The sequence below is a fragment of the Sturnira hondurensis genome, unplaced genomic scaffold, assembly GCF_014824575.4.
Source record: "Sturnira hondurensis isolate 20B ecotype Veracruz unplaced genomic scaffold, ASM1482457v3 Scaffold0013299, whole genome shotgun sequence".
In the NCBI taxonomy this organism is placed as follows: Eukaryota; Metazoa; Chordata; class Mammalia; order Chiroptera; family Phyllostomidae; genus Sturnira; species Sturnira hondurensis.
The window spans coordinates 9,083,005-9,105,442 of record NW_028085930.1 but is presented as its reverse complement, the minus strand read 5'-3'; the positions used below and the strand labels follow the sequence as shown (position 1 = coordinate 9,105,442).

At 43.0% G+C, this 22,438-nt stretch overlaps 2 protein-coding genes and 2 pseudogenes across 5 annotated transcripts in view; 2 read left to right on the top strand and 2 right to left on the bottom strand.

Annotated features, from left to right (window-relative positions):
- The window catches only part of BTD (biotinidase), a 29,640-nt gene extending 10,499 nt beyond the window's left edge, over positions 1-19,141 (bottom strand). Inside the window, exon 1 of one of the 2 annotated variants that reach the window (XM_037061335.1) lies at positions 19,067-19,141. The gene's annotated coding sequence lies outside the window, so the exon portion shown is untranslated. Of the gene's footprint in view, positions 1-13,016; positions 13,051-19,066 lie in introns of those variants that run through there. The other variant, XM_037061334.1, reaches the window with a different exon arrangement.
- On the bottom strand, positions 7,290-7,842 carry LOC118997509 (40S ribosomal protein S25-like; annotated as a pseudogene).
- LOC118997508 (ATP synthase subunit O, mitochondrial-like) lies at positions 8,320-9,669 on the top strand (annotated as a pseudogene).
- A 25-nt stretch (positions 19,142-19,166) lies between the features above and the next one.
- HACL1 (2-hydroxyacyl-CoA lyase 1) overlaps positions 19,167-22,438 on the top strand; it is a 41,305-nt gene continuing 38,033 nt past the window's right edge. For 2 of the 3 annotated variants that reach the window (XM_037061331.1, XM_037061332.1), the window contains exons 1-2: positions 19,167-19,361; positions 19,543-19,647. In XM_037061331.1, the coding sequence (XP_036917226.1) occupies positions 19,272-19,361; positions 19,543-19,647 (195 nt within the window). In that variant the 5' untranslated portion in view covers positions 19,167-19,271. Of the gene's footprint in view, positions 19,362-19,542; positions 19,648-22,438 lie in introns of those variants that run through there. The other variant, XM_037061333.1, reaches the window with a different exon arrangement.

Genomic DNA, 22,438 nt, shown 5'->3' with positions numbered 1-22,438 from the left:
AAGTGTGTGCTGGTCTCTAAAGGTAGCAAGGCCCTCTCTTTCACTGGAGGGCACTTGGCAGGTGAGATTAAACTTCAGGAAGGGCCCAGCATGAACGCACCAGGGAGGTGACATGAGCTTCCACATCCTGCTTGACACACTCCACTCACCACCACCCTCCGGGACGGGGGCACCGGCCTGTGGGGCTCTCTGAATCCCACCTGCAGGGAACGGCAGGGTCAGACATCCACAGACACCGGAGCGTGTGCCAGACACGGTGTACACGTCAGGGAGGCAGAGTGAGTACGCCCAGCCCTTGCTCAAGGAGCACCCACTCCAGATGTTCGAAAAGACGAACGACCACAATCTAATAAAGACGTAGTAAGTCAAACGGTGATGGATGCAGAGGACAAATGAAGACGGGGAAGTGGGAGGGAGGGCCTGGACTGAATGAGGGACAGTTTTAAACAGTATGGTCGGGGAAGGCCTCAGGAGAAGGCGTTGTCTGGGGAAGGCAAGAGAGGAAGCCGTTTGGATGCCTGGGAAAGAGTGTCCGTCCCAGGCAGAGGAAATGGCCCAGTCAACCCGCGTGGAAGCTTGCCAGGGGAGTTCAAGAAACAGCAAGGAAAACAGCCAGCTGGAGCCCAGCGACCAGGGGAAGGTGGCAGAAAATGAAGTCAGATGAAGAAATCACAGGGGACCCTCCCTGGCCTCTGCACACCTCCCCACAGCGGCTGCTATCCTCTTCATTCTCATCAGAGCAACGGGTGAGCTCCGGTTAAAGCCTGCGTCAATCACGACACTCCTGGGCTCAGAATCTCCCCATCCCTCCCGCTGCCTACGGAGTAAAAGCCTGAGACCTTGTCATGGGCCAAGAGGAAGAGCCAGGAGACAGGAACTCATGGATGGACGGGAAGAGAACGCCTGGAGTGGCACACTGAGCAGGCACCCTGATCTCTCCCGGCGCTACAGAGGTCTTTGTTTCTCATTTCAGAAGCAAAAAATGTTCCCCCGACACTAACGCTATCAGGAAGCCTCTTTCGTTCTATGAGGAAAAGACATCAAAGTCTAAATTACATGGAAATCTATTCTGGGGAAACTTGGTTAACCTGTCAATCACCAGATTATTTTTACACCCAGGGAACTTTTTTTCCCACCTTGTTAAATGATTCATCTTGGAAATTAGCTGTGTTTCCTTCCTAGCCACGCTGGTACAATAGTGTCTTCTGAGGTGAAATGAAAGGATTATTATTAAGGTTTTCTTAAGAAGATAATTTCAGGGGCAGGTATATACATCTAAAAAATTATATATAGACCTACTGATCTTGTGAACAAAAGAGCTTGTCACTCTACTGGTCAGGGGGAACAGTGATCCGGTGACGGGGAAAGGCGGCAGCAGGTGTCGGCAGAGCAAACGACACAGCCACCATCACAGCCACCGGAACGAGGCCTGCGTAAGTCATCAGGAGGCAGCTGAGCGTATGTTTCTGTGTGTGTCTGACAGAATGCCAAGAAGCACATTGTGGGTTAAAGTTCCGAATAGTTTTAAGCCTTTTCTCATGAATTTTGTGATTTTCATGTGTAAATCCTTCCTCGTAAGGAGGAGAAACAATGCCCACCTTCATCGAATTTACAGAACCTGAATTTAAAGAAATCCCGAGAAAGACCTTTCATTTCCTAGAAAGCCTCTCGTTTTCTGCTTCTCCTTCCCGCAATGCTAGGAGTGAGCGCATCCGCGACTGGCCTCTGGAACGAGAAGCTCCACAATGTTTTGTTTTGTAAAGATTTTATTTATTTACTTTTAGACAGAGGGGAAGGGAAGAAGAGAGGGAGAGAAGCATCAATGTGTGGTTGCCTCTCGCACACCCCCCACTGGGGACCTGGCCCACAACCCAGGCCTGTGCCCTGACTGGGAATTGAACCCACGACCCTTTGGTTCCAGGGCCCCACATGGTTTTTGCTTGAACAGCTTTGGGCACACCCAGGCACCACCAAGACTTCTGATGTCTCAATGGGAGATGTCAGGTGCAATCACTTGTGAGTGGCGCCTGATGGTGAGGTCAGAATTCAAGGCTGGACTCACAGGGAATAGCAAACAAGTCACCAAGTCCTCTGAGTTCAACTGGTAAGTTGTGATTTCACCTTTTAAAAAATTCCAGCTATTTATCTTCAAAAGAGAGTGACGTACAAAAGTGTAACTTTGCACCAGGCCTTTGCTTTGGGCCTATTTCTGCTCAGTTGGCCAGAGTAATTTATCTTGGATCACTAAATGAGCAATCAAGGGATCGTGGCTCTTGAACCTACACATGCCATCCTTCTTTCTTCAAATGGGAAATTACTTTCATAATTTAAGTCAAATAAAACTCCCTGAAATGCCCAGGTGTTTAATGAAAGAAGATTCTTTTGTGATTTTGAGCCTACTGGAAAAAAAGCCCCAGCGGAGGCTGATTCTACAGGTTTGCTACTGCCACCCTGTGGACACACTGAGTATCATTAACCCAAGTAACAGCAATTCCTAAGCAGTAAATAGATGGCTGCTTTCCCCCTCCTTTCCTTAATTTCTAATACTTCAGCTATCTCTTTTACAGTGGAAAAACCAAACCAAAACAAAACAGGAAACGTTGGGTTTTCTAAGAGTCAGGTCTCACGACCGCTGTTTGTGTGCAATGCTCCTAGGACGCATTGCATCTCCTGTAGTCACAAGTTCTTACCTTTGTTGCGATTTCTCATCTCACAGTTGCGCACTCCACGGATGTGACTCGAGTGCAAACGATGCAACCCACCCACACTGTGACAGACCGCACAGTGCCTGGGGAGACCTGGCTGAGACAAGGGAGCTACAGGGACACATTTTTATACTGATGTCACATTGCACTTTACACGTTACATGTTATTGTTTTCAAACCATTTGATGTCCGTTATTTCATCGTATCTTGCTGTCACATAACGCAGTGGAAGCGGATGGTAAAACTCTGCCTTCACGGCGAGAGAACACTCCAGGACTGATGAGTGAGTGGTGAGAACAGACCAGAAAAGAGGCTTCTGCCCCGGCCCTCCGGCCACATGTTGAAGAACAAGGGTAATTTATCAGTCAGATCTTCAAAAACCACTGTGGAGTCTGCAAGGGAGCTGCGGCCAAATTCAAAGTGGCTCTCCCACCCTGACAGGTGTGGCTCAGCTGGTTGGGCATCGTACTGCAAGGTGAAGGGCCGCCAGTTCGATTCCTGGTCAGGGCACATGCCTGGGTTGTGGGATCAGGGCCCAGTTGAGACACGTGCGAGAGGCAATGTGTTTCTCACATTGAGTTTTCTCTCCCTTTCTCCCTCCTTTACCTCCTCTCTAAAAATAAATAAATCTTTGACAAAGTGACACGCCCAAGGAAAATTCTAGTTGGTCAGACCAGAGCAGGAAGTCTCAAATGGGGGCTTGACATTGAGTCCCCTCAGATCCCTGGATCCACGAGCTCAGAAATTCTGACTCAGTAGATCCAGGGTAGAGCCTGAGAATGTGCGTTTTTGGATGAGTTCCCAAGTGATAGTGATGCTGATGTTCCTGGCTTGGGTCACAGTTGGAGGACCACCGGGCTGGAGGAGAAAGGCATGTGGAACCTATGTTCTGACTCCTATCTTTCCCTCACAACAAGGAAACACACAAGTCAAAACCATCGCCTTTATTTCCCAGGTGCCTCTCCCACAGGGTTGATAGATTGTGGGCAGATTTCAAAGTGTTTTCACTATCTTTAGAGAAAATGAGCAGCAATGTATTTAAATACTAAAACTAAGGGGGAAAGCCTGCTCCCACCCCAAGTTTGACCCAGGTCAATTAAAGAATTCAGTGCTTGTCTCGGTCTGGACCAGAACATCATTATAGACTAGGTTGTTACTGGTTTTCATTTGTTTAAATCAAGTTCCTGATTTTTAAAAGAATAAAACAGGAGTAGTTAGTAGATATTCTACTAGACACCTTCCCTCCTGCTGTCCTTGAAGAATCAAGCCACCAGGAGTTCTACAGCTGCAAGGAGATTCTTCAAGAATCTGCAAGAATTCTTCAAGAGATTCTGCAAGAATCAGCTGGGCCCAGGAAGGGCTCAGCCTCGGGCGAGACTGTGGGCCCAGCTGGCCGCTTCATTGAGGACTCGTGAGGTCCCGGGCGGAGGACCCAATTAAGCTGTGCTCAAGGCTCTTGACCCACAGATACTGTGAGATGATAAGTGGGTCCTATTTTAAACCGCTAAATGTGTGCTAAAGTAACCTGTTACATAATAATGGATAATACATGGAACAGGAAGAGTATTTAAAGATGTAATTGAAGAAAACTCTCCGTAAATAAAAGCAGATTTGAGTGTCTAGATTGAAAGGACATACCGACATTCAGGAAAGGAAGGAACCGAATGTCATTACCAGGACACAGCCGAGCATGATTCCTGATTTTCAAATACAAAGTAAGAATCATTTGGGAAGCTAAATACAAAGATCAAGAGCATTTCTAAGGGCAAAAATGCAGGCTGTCCTCAGACTTTACCACGATAACACCAATGCTAGTAGAAGTCTGGAGAGTCCCTTTGAAAATGAAAATATGAATCAGGAGTTGTATCCAGTGCAGAACTGTGGTTGAAGTATAAAAATAAGAGATAAGAGGTTTGAACATGCAAGAACTCAGGAAATTTATTCTCATCAGCCTTTCTTGAGACAATGCATAGGGAATAAAATTCTGCCAACCAAGAGGGGAACAGAAAAATATGGCAAAGGAATGGACAATGAGCCTTAAATATAAAATAAATATGAGGATGATGTTTGTAGAACACGATGCAATGTAATAAACTCCGACAACACAGAAGTTATCAAACCAACCAAAGGCAGGTGGGGGTGGGGAAAAGGGTAGTGTAATAAACAGAAAAGCAAGAAGGAGATAAAGTAAAAGTGGAAATTAATAAGTTAGAAAATACAAAAAAAGATAGAATTAATAAATAAGTCCAAGAGGTTGTTCTTTGGAAAAATATATATATAGATAAATCATCAGCTAACTAATTAAGAAAAATAAAGAGCACAAACACAGAAGGCAATAATAATAATATCTACAAATGAAGAAGAAATTAAAAGAGTAATGAGCAATTTCCTTATTCAATTCTATGTTACAGGAGTTGAAAATTCAGAAAGAAATGGATAATTTCCTAGGAAAATGCATTTTATCTTTAGAGAAAAGGCAAAACCAAACCAAGCCAACAGTAACAGAAGAAATTCAAATGCCCCCTCCCAACCCCCACCCTCAAACCAGTGCAGAGTTTCCAGAGGAATTCCCACCAACTCGAGCAGAGCACACTGTCCAATGCTACTCAGTGCTCCAGAACACAGCAGGACAAGAAGGGGTTTGCTTACGAAGCGGTAAAACTCTCGTAACAGAACCCTACAAAGAAAGGCAGGAGCTCCACCACCTTATCACGACCCAGGATGCATCTCTCTTTGTGCCTCTCTGGCCTCGGCATGTAGCTTCCATTCTCAAGGTCACTTGGTGGTTACAAGCGAAAGTGACAACTCCAGTGCCATGCTGGGCGGAAGAAGAATTCCATGGGTATCTGCCAATTCAGTCACCCAGTTCAATTCCCCAAAACCCTATCCACTGACTTTTCTTAAAGCGCTTTGGCCCATGAAAGGGCCCATGACTGCTGCCAGCTACAAGGCAGGCTGGAAAGTGAGCTGCCATTACCATCCTGAATAGAATCAAGATTTTGCCAGATGAAGTGCAGGGCCCAGTTCAGTTTGAATTCTGGGTAAACGAGTATGCCAGCATACATTTACACTAAAAAAATATTGTTTAGCTGAAATTTGAATTTAACTGGGAGTCTTGGGTGTCCTGTTTTGTTCTCCTAAATCTGGCAACCCTACCCATAAGTGGCCAAGTAACCATTACCCTTATATAGTTATCACTTCCCAAAAAACAGGTTTGTTGCCCTATGCGTATCCCTAAGCATTAGAGTTTAGTCTTCCCAATTTAAAAAGATTGGTATATACTTAAATCTCTTTTAATTTACAGGTTCCTTTCCCATCCTTTAATTTCCATAACATCAGTCTGTTAAAGAAGTCNCTAAAAAAATATTGTTTATCTGAAATTTGAATTTAACTGGGAGTCTTGGGTGTCCTGTTTTGTTCTCCTAATCTGGCAACCCTACCCGTAAGTGGCCAAGTAACCATTACCCTTATATAGTTATCACTTCCCAAAAAACAGGTTTGTTGCCCTATGCGTATCCCTAAGCATTAGAGTTTAGTCTTCCCAATTTAAAAAGATTGGTATATACTTAAATCTCTTTTAATTTACAGGTTCCTTTCCCATCCTTTAATTTCCATAACATCAGTCTGTTAAAGAAGTCTGGCCTTTTGACCTGTAGATTTCCAACAGCATGGAGACTGCTTATTGCATGTGCATGGTGAGGTTCACACTTTTGCTCTGTAGCTGCTATTTCTTGAAAATTGGCAGCTGGATCCAGGGACTGAATCAGACTCAGGTTCCAGCTCCAGCAAGACTATGGGTGGTAGTGTGTTCTTCCATCAGAAGTCACATGTCTGACTTTCTTTTCATGATTTTAGTGCAAACCATTGATGCATAATGCCTTTATCTATTCATTTGGGCTTGTGAAATGCTGGTATTCTATCATGGATAGAATAATGGAGCAGATCAATTACTCAAGAAGAATTAAATTAGCAGAGTCTTTCTCTAAAAGAACCAATCCCAATTAATTTTTCAGGAAACTTCTCCCAAACATTCAAGGAAAAGATACACACTGTGTCTTTTTATACAGACATATTTATACATACATATTTTATACAAACTGTTCCAAAAAATTTTAAAACACAGTATAATGTTGATAGATAAGGATAGTTCAAGAAAAGAAAATAGTGGTTGACTCTCACTCTTAAAAAAATGCAGAAAACCTAAATAAAAACAATAGCAAAATAAATAAGTAATGTACGAGAAGAAAATCATCATAACAAAATTCAGTTTATCACAAGAAATATGAATCATTTAATGAGAAAGTATATCAACTTAATTTACCACATTAACTGATTACATGAAACAATAATGCTACTTATCAGTTAATGCTCTTAACTATACTGTACAGGAGGTCTTAGCCAGTATAACAAGACAAGAAAAAATATACAAAAGATAAAAGAACAGGAAAGGAAAAAACAAAACTTTAACTTTTGATATGATTATCTACTAAGAAACCCAAAGAGACTCTAGCCAAATTACTATACTTAATAAGAAACTAGTAGTTAGACTTAAGACCAACAAACAAAAATTTAGTGTTTTTTAATGAAGTTTTATTTTTCAAAATGTATAGCTGGTGGGACTGTTGTTCATGCATCTTCACCAATAGCCGGGGCACCCCCACCTTTGGTGTTTCTGGTGTAAATTATTTGAGCTCTGTGCTTTGAAACTAACTTACAAGTCCTTTACTAAGGAGCTCCTGAAGGTCTGCCCTGGCCAAGGAACCACAGACCTTCAGTCTCTCAGAGACAACAGCTGAAGTTGTATGTAAGTTTATAGTTGGGAACTTCCTTACAGTTTGTCATATGTTGCTTTATCAAACAAGAATAGGTTTTTGAGCTTGTCCTGAACTTTGCCTTTGGACCACTTTTTCCTTTTGGCCTCGCCCCCAGATTTGTTCACTGGGTCTTTGTCTTTCTTGGCCGACTTTCCAGCATCTTTCTTCTTCTTGTCCTGGGGCAGCACAGTGAGACTCAAAGAGCAGTTGCTGCCATGGCTGCCTCGATAAGATGACGGACACAAAGGCCAACATATGAAAACTAATTGCACTCTAATACACTGCCTTCCCCAAACTACGAAATGGAAACAAATTAAAAAGTAAGATATTTAGAAATAAACATAATAACGTATTTTTATCAAAAGACATTAAGGAAGGATAAAATAAATGGAGAGATATATTGTGCTTATGGCAAGATACGCTTGACAATATAAAGATATTGTTCTTTCCAAATTAGTCTATAAATTCAGTGTAATTCCAACCAAAATCTCAATGAATACTTCACGGAACTTTGTAAACTGATTCCATAATAGGTATGAAAGAGAAAAAGACCAAGAATAGATCTAAAAGACAGGATAATGGGCCCTCACAGATGTTGACCTTCTAATCCCCAGAACCTGTGAGTATGCTAGGTTGTAATGCAAAGGAGAGTTAAGGCTGCTAGTCAGCTGACCACGATGGGGAGACCGTCCTGGACTGTCTGGGTGGGCTCACTGCAACCGCCCGTGTCCTTATGAGTGGGAGAGGGAAGCAGGGGACGGAAAGCCAAAGGGGTAGCAGCATGAGAAGGACTCAGCCCAATGTTGCTCACTCTGAGATGGAGTCAAGAATGTGGGAAGCCTGTAGAAGCTGGAAGAAACAAGGACCGGTTCTTTCCTAAACCTCCAGAAAACAACTCAGTCCTGTCATCACCCTGATATTATCCCAGTGAGACCTATTCAGACTTCTGACCTACACAACCAATAGTAAGGTGGTAAATTTATATTGTTTTTAAGCATTGCTTGTGGTAGTTTGTTACAGTAGCAATAGGAAACTAATTACAACAGATGAGATGGTTTCAGAAAAAAGCAAAGAGGAAGGACTTGTCCTACCAACACACAAACTGATTTTAAAAATACAAAAATTAAGCCCTGGCTGGTGTGGCTCGGTGGATTGAGCACCAGCCTGCGAACCAAGGGGTGACTGGTTTGATTCCCAGTCAGGGCATATGCCTGGGTTGCCAGCCAGGTCCCTTGTAGGGGGTGCATGAAAGGCAACCACATATTGATGTTTCTCTCCCTCTCCTCCTCCCTCCCTTCCCCTCTCCCTAAAAATAGACAAATAAAAAAATTTTAATATAGAAATTAAGGTAGTGTAGGATTGGTGTCGGGATAGGAAAGAAATAGAGAGTCCAGAGACAGACCACACGTGCATGGAAATTTGATATGTGACGTGACAGATCGCTAGGATAAGAATAAACTGTACTGTAGCTCTCCCAGCTCGGGTTTGACCTACAGCCACCTGGGAGGAGATAACGCCCCCAGCAGTTTCCAGGCTCTCCTGGCAAGTGTGAGGCTTCGGCGCATCTGCGGCCAGGCTGTTTGCCAAGCTTGTGCGGCCACCTGTTCAGGGATAGAGTATCAAAGGTCGCCACGCCACTGCTCTTTATTCTGCTGCATCTAAACAGAATAAGCTGGAACAAGTAGAAAAGGATGTGTTCAGAGGAGCACAAACGTTAAAGGAGCCCCAAATGACTGCTTTGATCATGAATCCCTATGTAAAGCGTCCCGTTAGGTGAAAAGCCTGAATGATCTGACCACAAGAAGAGGTTTTCTCCCCTCGCATCCAACCTGATCAATTCGCTTGCTGAAAATGGTCACTTGCACAATACGCCAGGCATCATTTCTGCCTTCTCCACCACGGTGAGAGTCCGCTGTGGAGAAGGCCCACGCACAGCAGCCTCTGCGCCTCCTTTAGCTGAGGCCTCTCTTTCTGAACTACAAATGGTCCTGAGCAGCTTCCTAAATAAAAGCCAAATATTGAAATCAGAAGTTAAGTGTGCCCCGTCAATCATGGGTGGAATGATTGTCCCTATTGGAGAGAAATACATTGGTATGTCTGTGAAACCCAAAATTGAGAAGCTGAGCATGTTTATGTGGGAGGTTTTCTGAAAGTGTTGATTTTTCTGTCTGTGAAAAGTCCTTTATTTAGTTTATTTTATTTATCCTCACCCAAGGACATTTTTTCCCCCACTGCTTTTAGAGAGAGAGGAAGGGAGAGAGAGAAGCATCGATAGGTTGCCTTCTGAGGGCACTTGGACTGGGGACTGGCGCCCAGACCGGGCATTGAGCCCACAACCCACGCATGTGCCCTGACTGGGAATCAAACCCAACACCTTTTAGTTATGAGATGACACTCCAATCAACTGAGCTACACCAACCAGGGCTGTCAACAAAATTCTTAAACTTGGAGCAAAAATAAATTGATTCCTGAACAGAACATTGAAAAAAAAAGAATAAACATAAATGGTGCCCAGACAATGGACATTTTGGTAAATTGACTTAAAAAATGCCAGCAATCAGTCCTGTCTCTGTCACCTACAAGGTGGATAATGGGGGATTATAAACACAAAATTCAAGGTAGTGGTTACTTCTACGGCATAAGGACGGGGACAAAGGCAGGGAAGGGCAGACAGGGAAATCCACTGTTTCGTAATGGATTTCTTAAGCTAGGGGCTGGGTACATGGGTGTGTGTTAATCTATGCTCCTATTTATGAGTCTGGAAAATGTCATAAATATTAAGTACATATAGATAAAGTGAATAAAACAATAAATCACAGCTAATGTTCAAAGAGGAACTTAAAAGCTATGATTCTGTCAGAAAGAAGTTTAAGGGCTTGAACCATGAAGATGTCCCTCCTCCCCTGGGGTGACACCCCAGTTCAACTCCTTACCCTGGAAATCACTCAGAGATTCTGCCCTGGAGCTAACAAAGAGAACAGATTAAAAGCAAAACAAAACAATAAAGTACAATCTAAAAAGTTAAAGAAAGGATCTGTAAGAAAGGTTAATGTCAAAACAGGAGAAACAAATGAAAACACTAACATTTAAATACTGGCTCCACACTTCATAGAGGGTAGCTTGTGCACCCCACCCCAGCCCGACGCGGGCTGCCCTTAAGTGTGGGGTCCCATCAAGATAAATCTCTTAGGCCCTCCTCACAGCAGACACTGGAGAGAAAGCTGTCTCCAATTCCTAGTGCAGTTTACAAAACAGCAAATATCCTTATCAGTGATTTCATGATTGCTGATTTCCACCAAAACAAAACCCAAAAAACCCCACTTTCGATGAAGACAGAGCTAGAACAGGGAACCGATGCTCCTTCAGTTTCTGTCCCCAGAGTGCAGCCGGTGCTGGGTGTCACTGGCACCGATGCAGAGTAAAGGTGAAGGGCTTGCTGGACCAGGGCAAGGGCAGGAATCCAGTTTTCCTTCAGGTTAAAAGGAACTAGGAAAACTCCCGGTGCCTGTCCACCGATAAGAAGGATTAAATCTGTCTCTGATGGTCTGATTATCAAGTTGTTTTCCACTGGCTTTGCAAGCCTATCTCTGAGCTTTGGTACGCCGCACCCCATAAATTTAACAGGAAGCAAACAAAATCAATTTAACCTGTTTCAGTCAAAGGACCATTTTATTATAATTATTTTATTTCCTGCTCTGTGTATGTGGATATATTTCATATAGCACATTTCCTGATGTACCGCTTTCAATGTTGGTTTTAAAAATAGTGTTCTACATAGATTTCCTATATTATTATTGTTGCTTCCTTTTTGTTTGTATCTAAGATATTTCCTTCGTCTTCTCTCCTTTTATTTCAGCCACTCTATAATGTATCACAAAACCTCTAATTCATTTCTTTATTGGATAACCAAACACTTCAGAATTTTTTAAAGATTTAATTAATTAATTAATGTATTTATTTATAGGGAGGGAGAAAGAGAGGAAGAGAAGCACTGATGTTCGATCAATAGGTTGTCTCTCACACACTCCCATCAGGGGGCCTGGCCTGCAACCCAGGCATGTGCCCTGGCCAGGAACTGCATCGGTGACCTTTTGGTTTGACGATACCCAACCCACTGAGCCACACCAGTCAGGGCCGAGACACTTCACATTTGGATAAAACGTCTGTGAGACGACTTTTCACAGGTTTAGCTAGTATTAAGCTTTTGAATAATCACGAGGACTTTTAGCATCCTTTTGTTTCAGTTTTTAAAATGTTCGATGTATTGGTTTTAGAGACAGAGAGGAAAGGAAGCGGGGGGAGTGAGAAAGAGAGGAGGACAGAGAGAAACATCAGTTTGTTGTTCCACCCATACATACATTCACTGGTTGATTCCCGTATGTGCCCTGACCCAGGACTGAACCCACAACCTCTGCGTATCAGGACGATGCTCTCACCAACTGAGCTACTGGGCCAGGGCTTGTCCTTCTTTGTTTACTGAAATTAAGGTGCACCATTATAACTTGGGAGCCTAAGGAATTACCACCTGCAGAACCTCCCTCTTTCAAACCTTTACAGGGCGTATTTTCTCAAGCTGGTAGAGCAGGCAGTTAGACAGGCACGCGCACAGCAGGAATGTCACCTGCTGGAGTGTCACCAGGGCTGAAAGTCCTGGGCGCCTCACAATGAACAAAACTAGGAAAATAGCCCTGACTGGCGTGGCTCAGTTGGTTGGGCATCATCCAGCAAAGCAAAATGTCACCAGTTCAATTCCCAGTCAGGGCAGATGTCTGGGTTGTGAGTTTGGCCCCTGGTCGGGGTGCGTATGACAGGCAACTGATCAATGTTTCTCTCTCACATCACCTCTCTTTCACTCTCCTTTCCCCTCTCTCTAAAAACAAATAAAATCTTTTCAAAAACTGGGAAAACAAGTATTACAGGCTAGTACCTTACCCCTAGGGTGACCTTTCCCCCCCTGGCACATTGCAGGTCGTGCAGTTTAGACCCCTTCGGAGGGGGCAGAGGGGCTGCAGAAGAGCCTCATGCGATGCCCACACGAGCCCTTGCACATCCACTCCCCTGTGCAATAAGCCCTCAGGACAATGGGGTTCTGTTCAGCATTAAATAATCTTAGGAACAAAACCTGGGGTCTGTTGACCACAGAGGCAGACTTTTGGTCAAACTGGACATAAGAACTGGGCCTCAGCTGTGTTTCAGCTTCAGTCTCAGAAAAGTACCAAAACCAGACAAAATGACACCATGGCTGATATCAGGACCAGACACAATAATTAATGACCCTCTACCCTAGTGCCAAGCCATCAGTAGAGACCATGACCCTGAGAGTACACACCTGGAAAGCTGATGAATATTCTATTAAGATCCTCCCCTGAGATCTTCCCTAAAATTCTTGCCTATAGAAAACAACTAAAAACCCTGAATGCAAGGGACCCAGTGTGCACTCTCTCCTTCTTAGAGCAAGCCCACGACTTTCCCCCCATTTCTTCCCTTAGGTGTGTACCTGTGATTTCTTTCTCCTAAGCTCCAGGAGCCCTCCTTCTGCCTCTGTAGCTTGTTTCCTGAGTCCAGGCAGCCCAGTGGGTCACTCCCTCTGCCTCTGAGAATTTTTAAGTGAACTTCTTACGTAAGAATGTTTGACTCTGAACTCAAGGGCCAAGCTCCAACTCCGCCGTTAACGCGGGCACAATATTGTCAACTCTTACTAAATTACCTGGTTGCTTGGATATTTCCTTCACTCAGTGAGAAAATGTCACTAAATAGCTCTTTCACAATCGTAGTTCCAGAACCCACAAAAAGAATAATTAGTACAAAAACTCTTTGATGACTGGCTCTGCTCTTTGGAGAGTATGTTTCCATTATGTTAGCCTTTTCTTAAAAAAAAAAAGGTAAACCTATTTCTCCTTTGACCTTTTCCATATATAAAGAAATTAACAAAGCTAAACAAATAAATCCCAATTAAATACCCATCAAAATAAAATTACCAGCAAAAGTAATAAAGAATGTGGTTGATTCTTACAAAGTCTGCACAAAGGGCCTTGGACAAAGTTCAAAAGAGTAGACTGTTGTAATTACATTTGGACTGAACGGAGCTGCCACTGGTGCTGCTAGTCCTGCAGGTGAGGACTCTCCTCACTCCTGCTGAATCACCACACCCAGGTGAACAGAAGAACTGTGCGTCCTAAACCGAAAGGTGGAAAGGGGAAAGCAAATTTAAACAGTCTCTCGGACTTTTTCCCTTTGCTAAAGGGCAGAATCCTTTTGCAAAACCAGTTAACCTTAAATCAGGGGACTTATTTCAGGTTGTAGTTCAGATTTTACCACACTTCATACTGAGTGTTTCTGTCAGTAATTCTTTTTTAAATTAATTTTACAGAGAGGAAGAGGGAGAAACAAGAATTTGTTGTTCTACTTATTTATGCATTCCTTGGTTACTTCTTGCACGTGCCCTGGCTGGGGATTGAACCTGCAACCCTGGCGTACTGGGACAACACTCTAACTAACTGAACTACCCACGTGGGGCACAACAGTAACTCTTTTGACATAGAAGTAGACACAAGGTCTCATGAATTGACTATCATATACACAGTCTGTGCTGGCAATGTCAAACTAGTCCTGAATTAGTCAACAGTCCAAGTTCATGTAGTATTACTTTGGGAACAGGCAATGATACATTTAATTGCTATCTCATGCCTCCAACATGAGACAGAGCTAGTGTCCTCAAGCTGGGCTGAGAACCAAAATAAGGTAGTTTAAAAAAAAGGAAAGTGCAGGTGCCTAACTTTTCCTAAGTTGCTTATTCAAAAGATGTGGGGTAGGGTCCAAGGAACTGTATTTTTATCCAGCCTTCCATGGGATCCTGAAGCACTGGGGATAGAGCCGTCACACAGGCACGGACATATACCATACTGCACAACTGCGGGGGGGGCGGGGGCGGTCCACACCTCTGCCAAAAAATTGGAATAAGAGAGGTTAACTCAATGACTCACTAAAGTAGTAATTAGGAAATGTTTATTGTAAAAACACCAAAAAGAGTTCATAAACTGGGAGCACTCAAACCAAAGAGGGGGGTTAGCCTATAAAGGAGACTACAGAGTGAGACCCTGGTGGCTCTTCTTCACAGTGACCGGCTGCACTGTTACAATTTTCAGTGGTTACCTCACCTCAACTTCAGGAAATTTCAAATTGTACCTAAGATTTCCAGAGGCATAAGCAAGAAACAACCAGGGTCAAGTTAATCTCATAAAATAAGCTTAATTAAGCTTTGTTGGAATGATTGAACTTGTTTGGTCTGCTTCAGGAATCTCTAAGACCAGTCCCCATTTGCTTTTTTTTTAAGATTTTATTTATTTATCTTTAGAGGGGAAGGGAAGGAGAGAAGTATCAATGTATAGTTGCCTCTTGTGAGCTCCCCCCTGCTGGGAACTGGCCTGCAACCCAGGCATGTGCCCCGACTGGGAATCGAACCGAGATCGTGTGGTTCGCAGGCCCGTGCTCAATCCACTGAGCTACGCCAGCCAGGGCCCCATTTGCTTTTTATTTTAACACTCCGCACCTCAAACAGGGATGGGAGACACTTTGCCAAGGACTATTCAAAACCACAGACAGTTCTGCATCTTTACAAAATGGCAGTTTTACTTGACAGAGAAATAGTTTAGGATGCCATTTTTATTTCAAGTGGTGGCTACAGGGGTATATACAATTGTCAAAACTCATCTCATATTTAAATCTGTACATTTAATTAACTGTATGTTTATTTTACCTAAAAAAGAGATTGTTTTACATTAAAATATGAATACATTTCAGTGTAGAATGCAAAATTTCCATTTATGTTTTGAAGATTTTATGTATTTATTTATTTTTTAATTTGTTAGTTAGCGAGAGGAAGGGAGGGAGGAAGAGGGTGAGAAACATCACTTGGCTGCTTCTTGTGTGCACACTGACTGGGGATAAAACCCACAGCCAAGGTATGTGCCCTGACTAGGAATTGAACCAGCAACCGTTCAATTTGCCAGACGATGCCCAGCCAGCTGAGCCACACTGGTCAGGGCCAATTTGTCTTTCAGATGAACTCTGAGACTTCAAAGAAATCTTCTTGAAGAAGGACCACCTTTAGATTAGGTCCCCATTTCTAGAGAGGCAACCATTTCACTTTCTTTGACTTGGGGATGGGGTTAGGGCTTGAAATGAAGACAGGAAAACATTTAGGAAGGGTCCAGGGCTATAGTGTGAAAATCTCTGGGTTTAGAAATCCTTTGCTTCCAATGCTTTTCATTAATTTCACTGCCCATGACCCATTCCTCTCTCTTCTCTCTTTGCCTTCCTCATATTACTGGTCTTTTTACTTTAAAACACTCCAAATTCTCAAATATTTCAAGTTCCACTCCTTGTGATTGGAGAAAGAAAATTATCGTCAATAATTCTGATGAACATAGATGCCAAAATTTCAACAAAATATTAGCAAACTAGATCCAGCAATACATTAAAAAGATACACCATAATGAAGTGGGATTCATCTCAGGGACACAAAAATGGTACAATACTCACAAATCAATAAATGTAATACATCACAAAAACAAAAGGAAAGACAAAAATCACATAATCATATCAACAGAAGCAGAAAAAACATTTGATAAGGTAGAGCATCCATTTATAATAAAAACACTCAGCAAAGTGGGAATAGAGGGAGCATTCCTCAACATAATAAAGGCCATACAGGAAAAACCTACTGCTAACACCACACTCAACAGGCAAAAACTGAAAGTGTTTCCCTTAAGATCAGGAACAAGACAAGAGTGTCCACTTTCATCACTCTTATTCAACATAGTACTGCAAGTCCTAGCCACAGTGATCAGGCAAGAAGAAGAAATAAAAGACATCCAAATTGGAAAGGAGGAAGTAAAACTGTCATTATTCACAGATGACATGACATTGTACATAGAAAACCCTACAGGCTCCACCAAAACACTAAACCTAATAAATGAATTCAGCAAATTGGTGGAATGCAAAGGTACTTTATACACCAAGAATGAGCTATCAGAAAGAGAACTAAGAAAACAATGCCATTTACTATTGCGACAACAACAACAAAATAAAGTACCTAGGGAAAAATTTAACCAAGGAGGTAAAAGACCTGTACTCAGAAAACTATAGAACACCGAGGAAAGAAATTGAGGAAGATACAAGTAAGTAGAAGCATATACTGTGTTCATGAAAGAGAATTAACATCATTAAAATGTCCCTCTACCCAAGCAATCTATAGATTCAGTGCAATCCCTATTAAAACACCAATGGCTTAGTTCACAGATTTAGAAAAATATTCTAAAAATGTATACGGAACCAAAAAAGACCCCAGATAGTCTCAGCAAGCTTGAGAAAGAAGAACAAAATTAGAGGGATCACAATACCTGATGTCAAACTACCAAAACAGTCTGGTACTGGTGTAAGAACACAGAGATAGATCAATGGAATGAAATAGAGAGCTCAGAAATAAACCCACGTTTTGATGGTCAATTAATATTTGACAAAGGAGGCAAGAGCATACAATGGGAACAAGAGAGTCTCTTCAATAAATGACGTTGGGAGAACTGGACTGGTTCCTACAAAAAAATGAAACTAGACTACCATCTTATACCATACACCAGAATAAACTCAAAATGGATAATAGACTTAAATAAAAGTTGTGATACCATAAAAACCCTACAGGAAAACACAGGCAGCAAAATTGCAGATATCTTGCATAGCAATATTTTGCTGATATATCTCCTAGGGCAAGGGAAATAAAGAAAATAAATAAATAAATGGGAACTACATCCAATTGAAAAGCTTCTACACAGCTAAAGAAACCGCTATTAAAATGAAAAGGGAACCAACTGTATGGGAGAACATATTTGCTAATGATACATTGGACAAGGGTTTAGTCTCCAAAATACAGGAAGAACTTACACAACTCAACACCAGAAGACAAATAATCCAATTAAAACATGGGCAAAGGATCTGAATAGACACTTCTCCATAGAGGACATATGGATGGCCCATACACATATGAAAAAATGCTCAACATCGCTGACCATCAAAGAGATGAAAATTAAAACTATGAGATATCATCTCAGACGTGCCAAAATGGCTATCATTAAAATTAACAAACAAGTGTTGGTGAGGATGTGAAGAAAAGGGAACTCTAGTACACTGTTGGTGGGAATGCAGACGGGTCTAGCCACTATGGAAAACAGTACGGAATTTCTTCAAAAAGTTAAAAATGGAACTGCCTTTGACCCAGCAATTCCACTACTGGGAATATGCCCTAAGAATCACAAAACACCAATTCAAAGGAATTTATGCACCCTTGTGTTCATAGTAGCACTATTTACAATAGCCAAGATTTGGAAACAGGCTAAATGTCCATCAGTAGATGAGTGGATCAAAAGACTGTGGTACATTTACACAATGGAATACTACACAGCAGTAAAAATGAAGGAATTCTTACCTTTTGCAACAGCATGGGTGGAACTGGAGAGCATTATGCTAAGTGAATAAGCCAGTCAGTGAAAGACAAATGCCATATGATCTCACCTATAGATGGAAACTAGTGAACAAAATAAATTCATGAGCAAACAAGAACTGGAAGCATAGAAACATGGAACAGAATGACAGCCGTAAAAGGGAACTTGGGAGGTAGGGACTGATTGAAAACAGGTGAAGGGATTAGGCAAAGAACATATATGCATGACCCATGCACATAGACAACGGTATGGGGACTATGGGAGTGGGGGACAGGCTGGGTTGAGGGGGACACGGGGGAAAATTGGGACAACTGCAATAACATAAACAGTAAAATATTTTTGAAAAAACAAAGTGCACATTGCAAGCATCTCTTTCACTCAAAAATGTGTTTTAAAAGGTTATCAGCTGCAGGGACTGGTTATAGATTGAGAATGAATCTAAGAATTATGAAAATCCACATTTATTGACTTTGCAACAAGAGTGGAGAGTAATGTGGGTTTATTGGCAAAGGTTAGAGAGAACAATAGTCACAAATAACTAGATTCAAGACGCCGGTCTCAGCTCTTGCGGCAAGATTGGGTATCTGAAGCATAATCTGGGTCCAAGGGCTCCGAGCAAGTTACTCCATCTCCTGCTTGGAAAGTCAGGTGTCCTCAACTCTAATACTGGGGTAAAGGGTACACATAAACCAACAGATTTAATTAACACGTATGACTATGCTTCACGGATTGCAAAGCCACAAAGTTATGAAAGAATATGTTGAAACGCGTGTCAGCAATAGCCTTGAACACGGGCGACGCGAAAGCAGCACAAAACAAGGCAAAGACTGCCCAATCCTGAAAGCTACGCTGCCTACCCTGATCCCAGCCCAACATCCCTTGCGGTGTCTGTTCGCAGACCCCAGAGACCCGCCCGCCCGGAGGCGGGGGCGGGGCCAGGAGCACCAGCCAGCGCCACGCCCCCTTCGGACCCTCCTCCCAGTCTTCGGTCCCTACCAGAGGACCGGAAATGGCTGGGGACTGAAGTTTTTGGTCTGTTTTGGTTTCTTACCGGCTCCGCAGAACCCGAAGCGTCCAGCTAACCCCGCCTCCTGACACTCTGACCCCGCGAATGGAGGAGCGCGCAAAAGGGCGAAAAGGTTCTGATTGGAGAGCGTGGACTAAGTTTAGCCCGCCTCTTCTCCCGGGCCCTTTTATTTTGGCGGCTCTGTTAGCTTGTTGCCTATTGGGAGGTTTGTTGAAGTTTTACGTAGGAGATGTCGGAAAGTAAATTCGCAAAGCGCAGCAACAGCAGCCAGGAGCAGGTGTCTGGTGCTACAGTCATCGCTCAGGCCCTGAAAACGCAAGTACGAGTGACCTGCACGGAGGGAAAGGCTCCTACGGAAGCCGGCGGGGGCCTAGATGTGTTGGAGAGGAGTGTGGTCGGGTGGGAGGTTCGCATGAGGTTTTTCCTTTCAACGCCCCAGGGGTGGGGGGGACTTTGTAGCTGTGCCCGGAGCTTATACCCTCCCGTTCTTCGCCTCCCAGGATGTGAAGTACATGTTTGGCGTCGTAGGCATCCCAGTGACCGAAATCGCTGTTGCTGCCCAGCAGCTGGGCATCAGATACGTCGGGATGCGAAATGAGCAAGCGGTAAGTATGGACTCTGGGATCTCAGTGCGTGTTAGTGATGAATAATAATGGCAGATACTTATTTCAGATACTCAGTGCTTATGACTATTTTAATGCTTTACACGAACCAATCACGATTTTATGAGACAGGACCTGTTAATCCTAGTTGACAGGTAAGAAAAGTGAGACACAGAGGGGTGAAGTTGCCTAAGGTGACAACTGTTATGGTGGAGTCAAGATTTAAACCTGGGTATTCTGGATTCGAAGTCCTGCTGTTGACCCCGTGCACTGTTGCGCTCTGCCAAGTGGAGAGTGTCAGAAATTTGGGACAGTTTCCAGGGCTGAATCTGGATCCTCTAAACTTCACTCTTGTAGTTACCTGTTTATTTTCTGTGTATTATTTGTCTACTCTGACTTTCCTATTAATCTGTTAGCTCCCAGAGGGTGAGGATAATTTCTTCTTGACACATCTGTGTCCCATAAGGGGTTCGTGCACATGATAGGTACTCTGGGAGTACCTGTGCTATGAACGGGTGAAGGCCAAATCTCATATAGTAGGTGGCTCTGCAAGGTGACCAATCTCAGACAGTACAGCCGTGATTGGAACTTGGGTGTCCTAAATCCCAGTTCCGCGCTTGTTCCACCACATTACGCTGCCACCTTTCTTAAGGGCTTATGTGGAACCATGAGAAAGGAAGATAGGACATTTTGTCAGCTCAGCCTCCCCTCTCTCAGAAATGCTGGTTTCAAGATCAAGAGTCCGCTTCTGCAGTGCCATATACCACCAGCCCGTCAAGCTAACGCTGCTTTCCACTCCCACCGTTGCCCTAGAATTCGGGGTCTTGATCTCCCTAACGGATGCCCTGCCTCTGCCATCAGATGTGGTTTCCTGAAGAGCAGGAATTGTGATTCATTTGTTATATTCCCACAGTCCCGGCTTTTGCATGATGTGGGTGCTTAGTATATTTTTATTAATTGAATGACATTGCTTATTTATAAAATTTGAGAATTGTAGTTTTTAAAAAAATTTTAAAACTAATAGGTCTTGAGTTTGTGTTGCTTCTACCTTCTGCTTTTCTTAGTCAGAACAACATTCTGTTCTTTCATTTGTGTGAGAAGATGAAGCTAATGACCTATTAATGGAACTTACATTTTACTGATTTTTCTAGTGGTGGTATGTCTAGTTTCTTCATACAGCATAGATTTATTGAGTATGCATTACATGCCAAGTGCTGTCTTACATAACCTGTGGGAGATATAATGAAGCAGTGGGGCCTTGATCTTAATGTTGACCACAGTCCGGGAAGGTGAGGGCAAGACACACAGAAAAAATTTATCTAGTGTCGTCACTCAGAATAGGTGTTATGTATAATGGACAGAACATCTAACGCGTGATCAGTTCTCTGTGAGTAGGCAAAGATTATTACCTGTAAAGGCAATGTGTCTTCATACTGTTCCATCAAGATAGCCTAAGGGTATGGTGGCCTGTCAGACTGCCTATGTAGGCTGAGGCAAGGCTGTAGAGAGTCAATGGCTGGGGAAGGAGTGTGGCATTTTTCAGTAGGCACTGGATGAGGCTGTAAAGGTTTCTATAAATAGGTGGATGACATAATTAGGTTTACATTAGAAAGATGATTTTGGTGGTAGTACAGAGTATGGATCCAAAGGCAGCTTGAAGTTTTATTTCAGCCCCCATAAGCTTAGCTGTGGCCCTGCTTAGGTCAGAGGTGCTTTGTTAGATGCTGGGTATGGAGATGAAGGGCACTTCCTGACCTTGAGGGGCTTATAGCCCAGCTGTGGGGACAGACACAAACAGTTTTATCATAATGTGGTAAAGACTGTGTTTGAGATATAGCCAAGGTGCTGTTGAAGTCCAGAAGGTACCCTGCTTAGCCTGAGACTTCGGAGGTTTCCTGGAGGAGGTGATGCCCAAGCTTCTTTGAAGGATGAGGAGACATTAACCAGCCGGGAAGGAGAGGAAAGGCACTTCTGGAGATAATGTCTAGGTTTGGGCTTGCTTAGCTGAGTAGGTGGATCACGGTGCCACGGACTCAGGTAGGGAATACAGAGAGAAGAGACAGTGTGGTGGGAAAAGGTGATAAGTTCAGATTTGGACATAATTAGTTTGAGATGCCTGTAGGACATTCCGAAGTGCACATGCCCCACAGTCAATCTCACTCTTTCCATCAGTCAAAGGAAGCCTTAACCAGAGAGTGTGAAAACAGGTCCAGAAGCCATTTGTGAGGCAGAAAAGGTCTTGGCGGCCAATTGCATAGTTGTACTTGAGAGAAAAGTGTAGTTGGTTGTAGCTTGTCTTTCATTACATTCTTAGAGAAATCAACACGTATATTGACCAGTTCTCCAGGAGGTAGTCAGGCTATTAGGAATTTCATTGTTATTGAGAGCTTATTGTTTGCAGCCACCATTTTGATTATTTACATGTATTAGCTGATTTCATCCTCACAGCTATGCTGTGAATTATGTTCATTTTATTGATGAGGAAGCCAAGGATTAACATGGATTTATTTAAGTGCAGTATATCATATATAACATTGAATGGAGGTTAGAAAATACCCAATTTAATATTATTTCAAAAAAAGAGAGGAAATAATAACTGGAAAAAATTATGTCCCAGACTAAGAAGTATTTTTCTAGGTTATCTTGTATTTAATTAAGCATCTCCTCTTTCTTCCTATTATGAGCTGCAATACAGTTTAACAGCAGCCCTGGCTGGTGTGGTTCAGTGGATTGAGTGCTGGCCTGCGAACTGAAGGTCACCAGTTCAGTTCCCAGCTGGGGCTTGTGCCTGGGT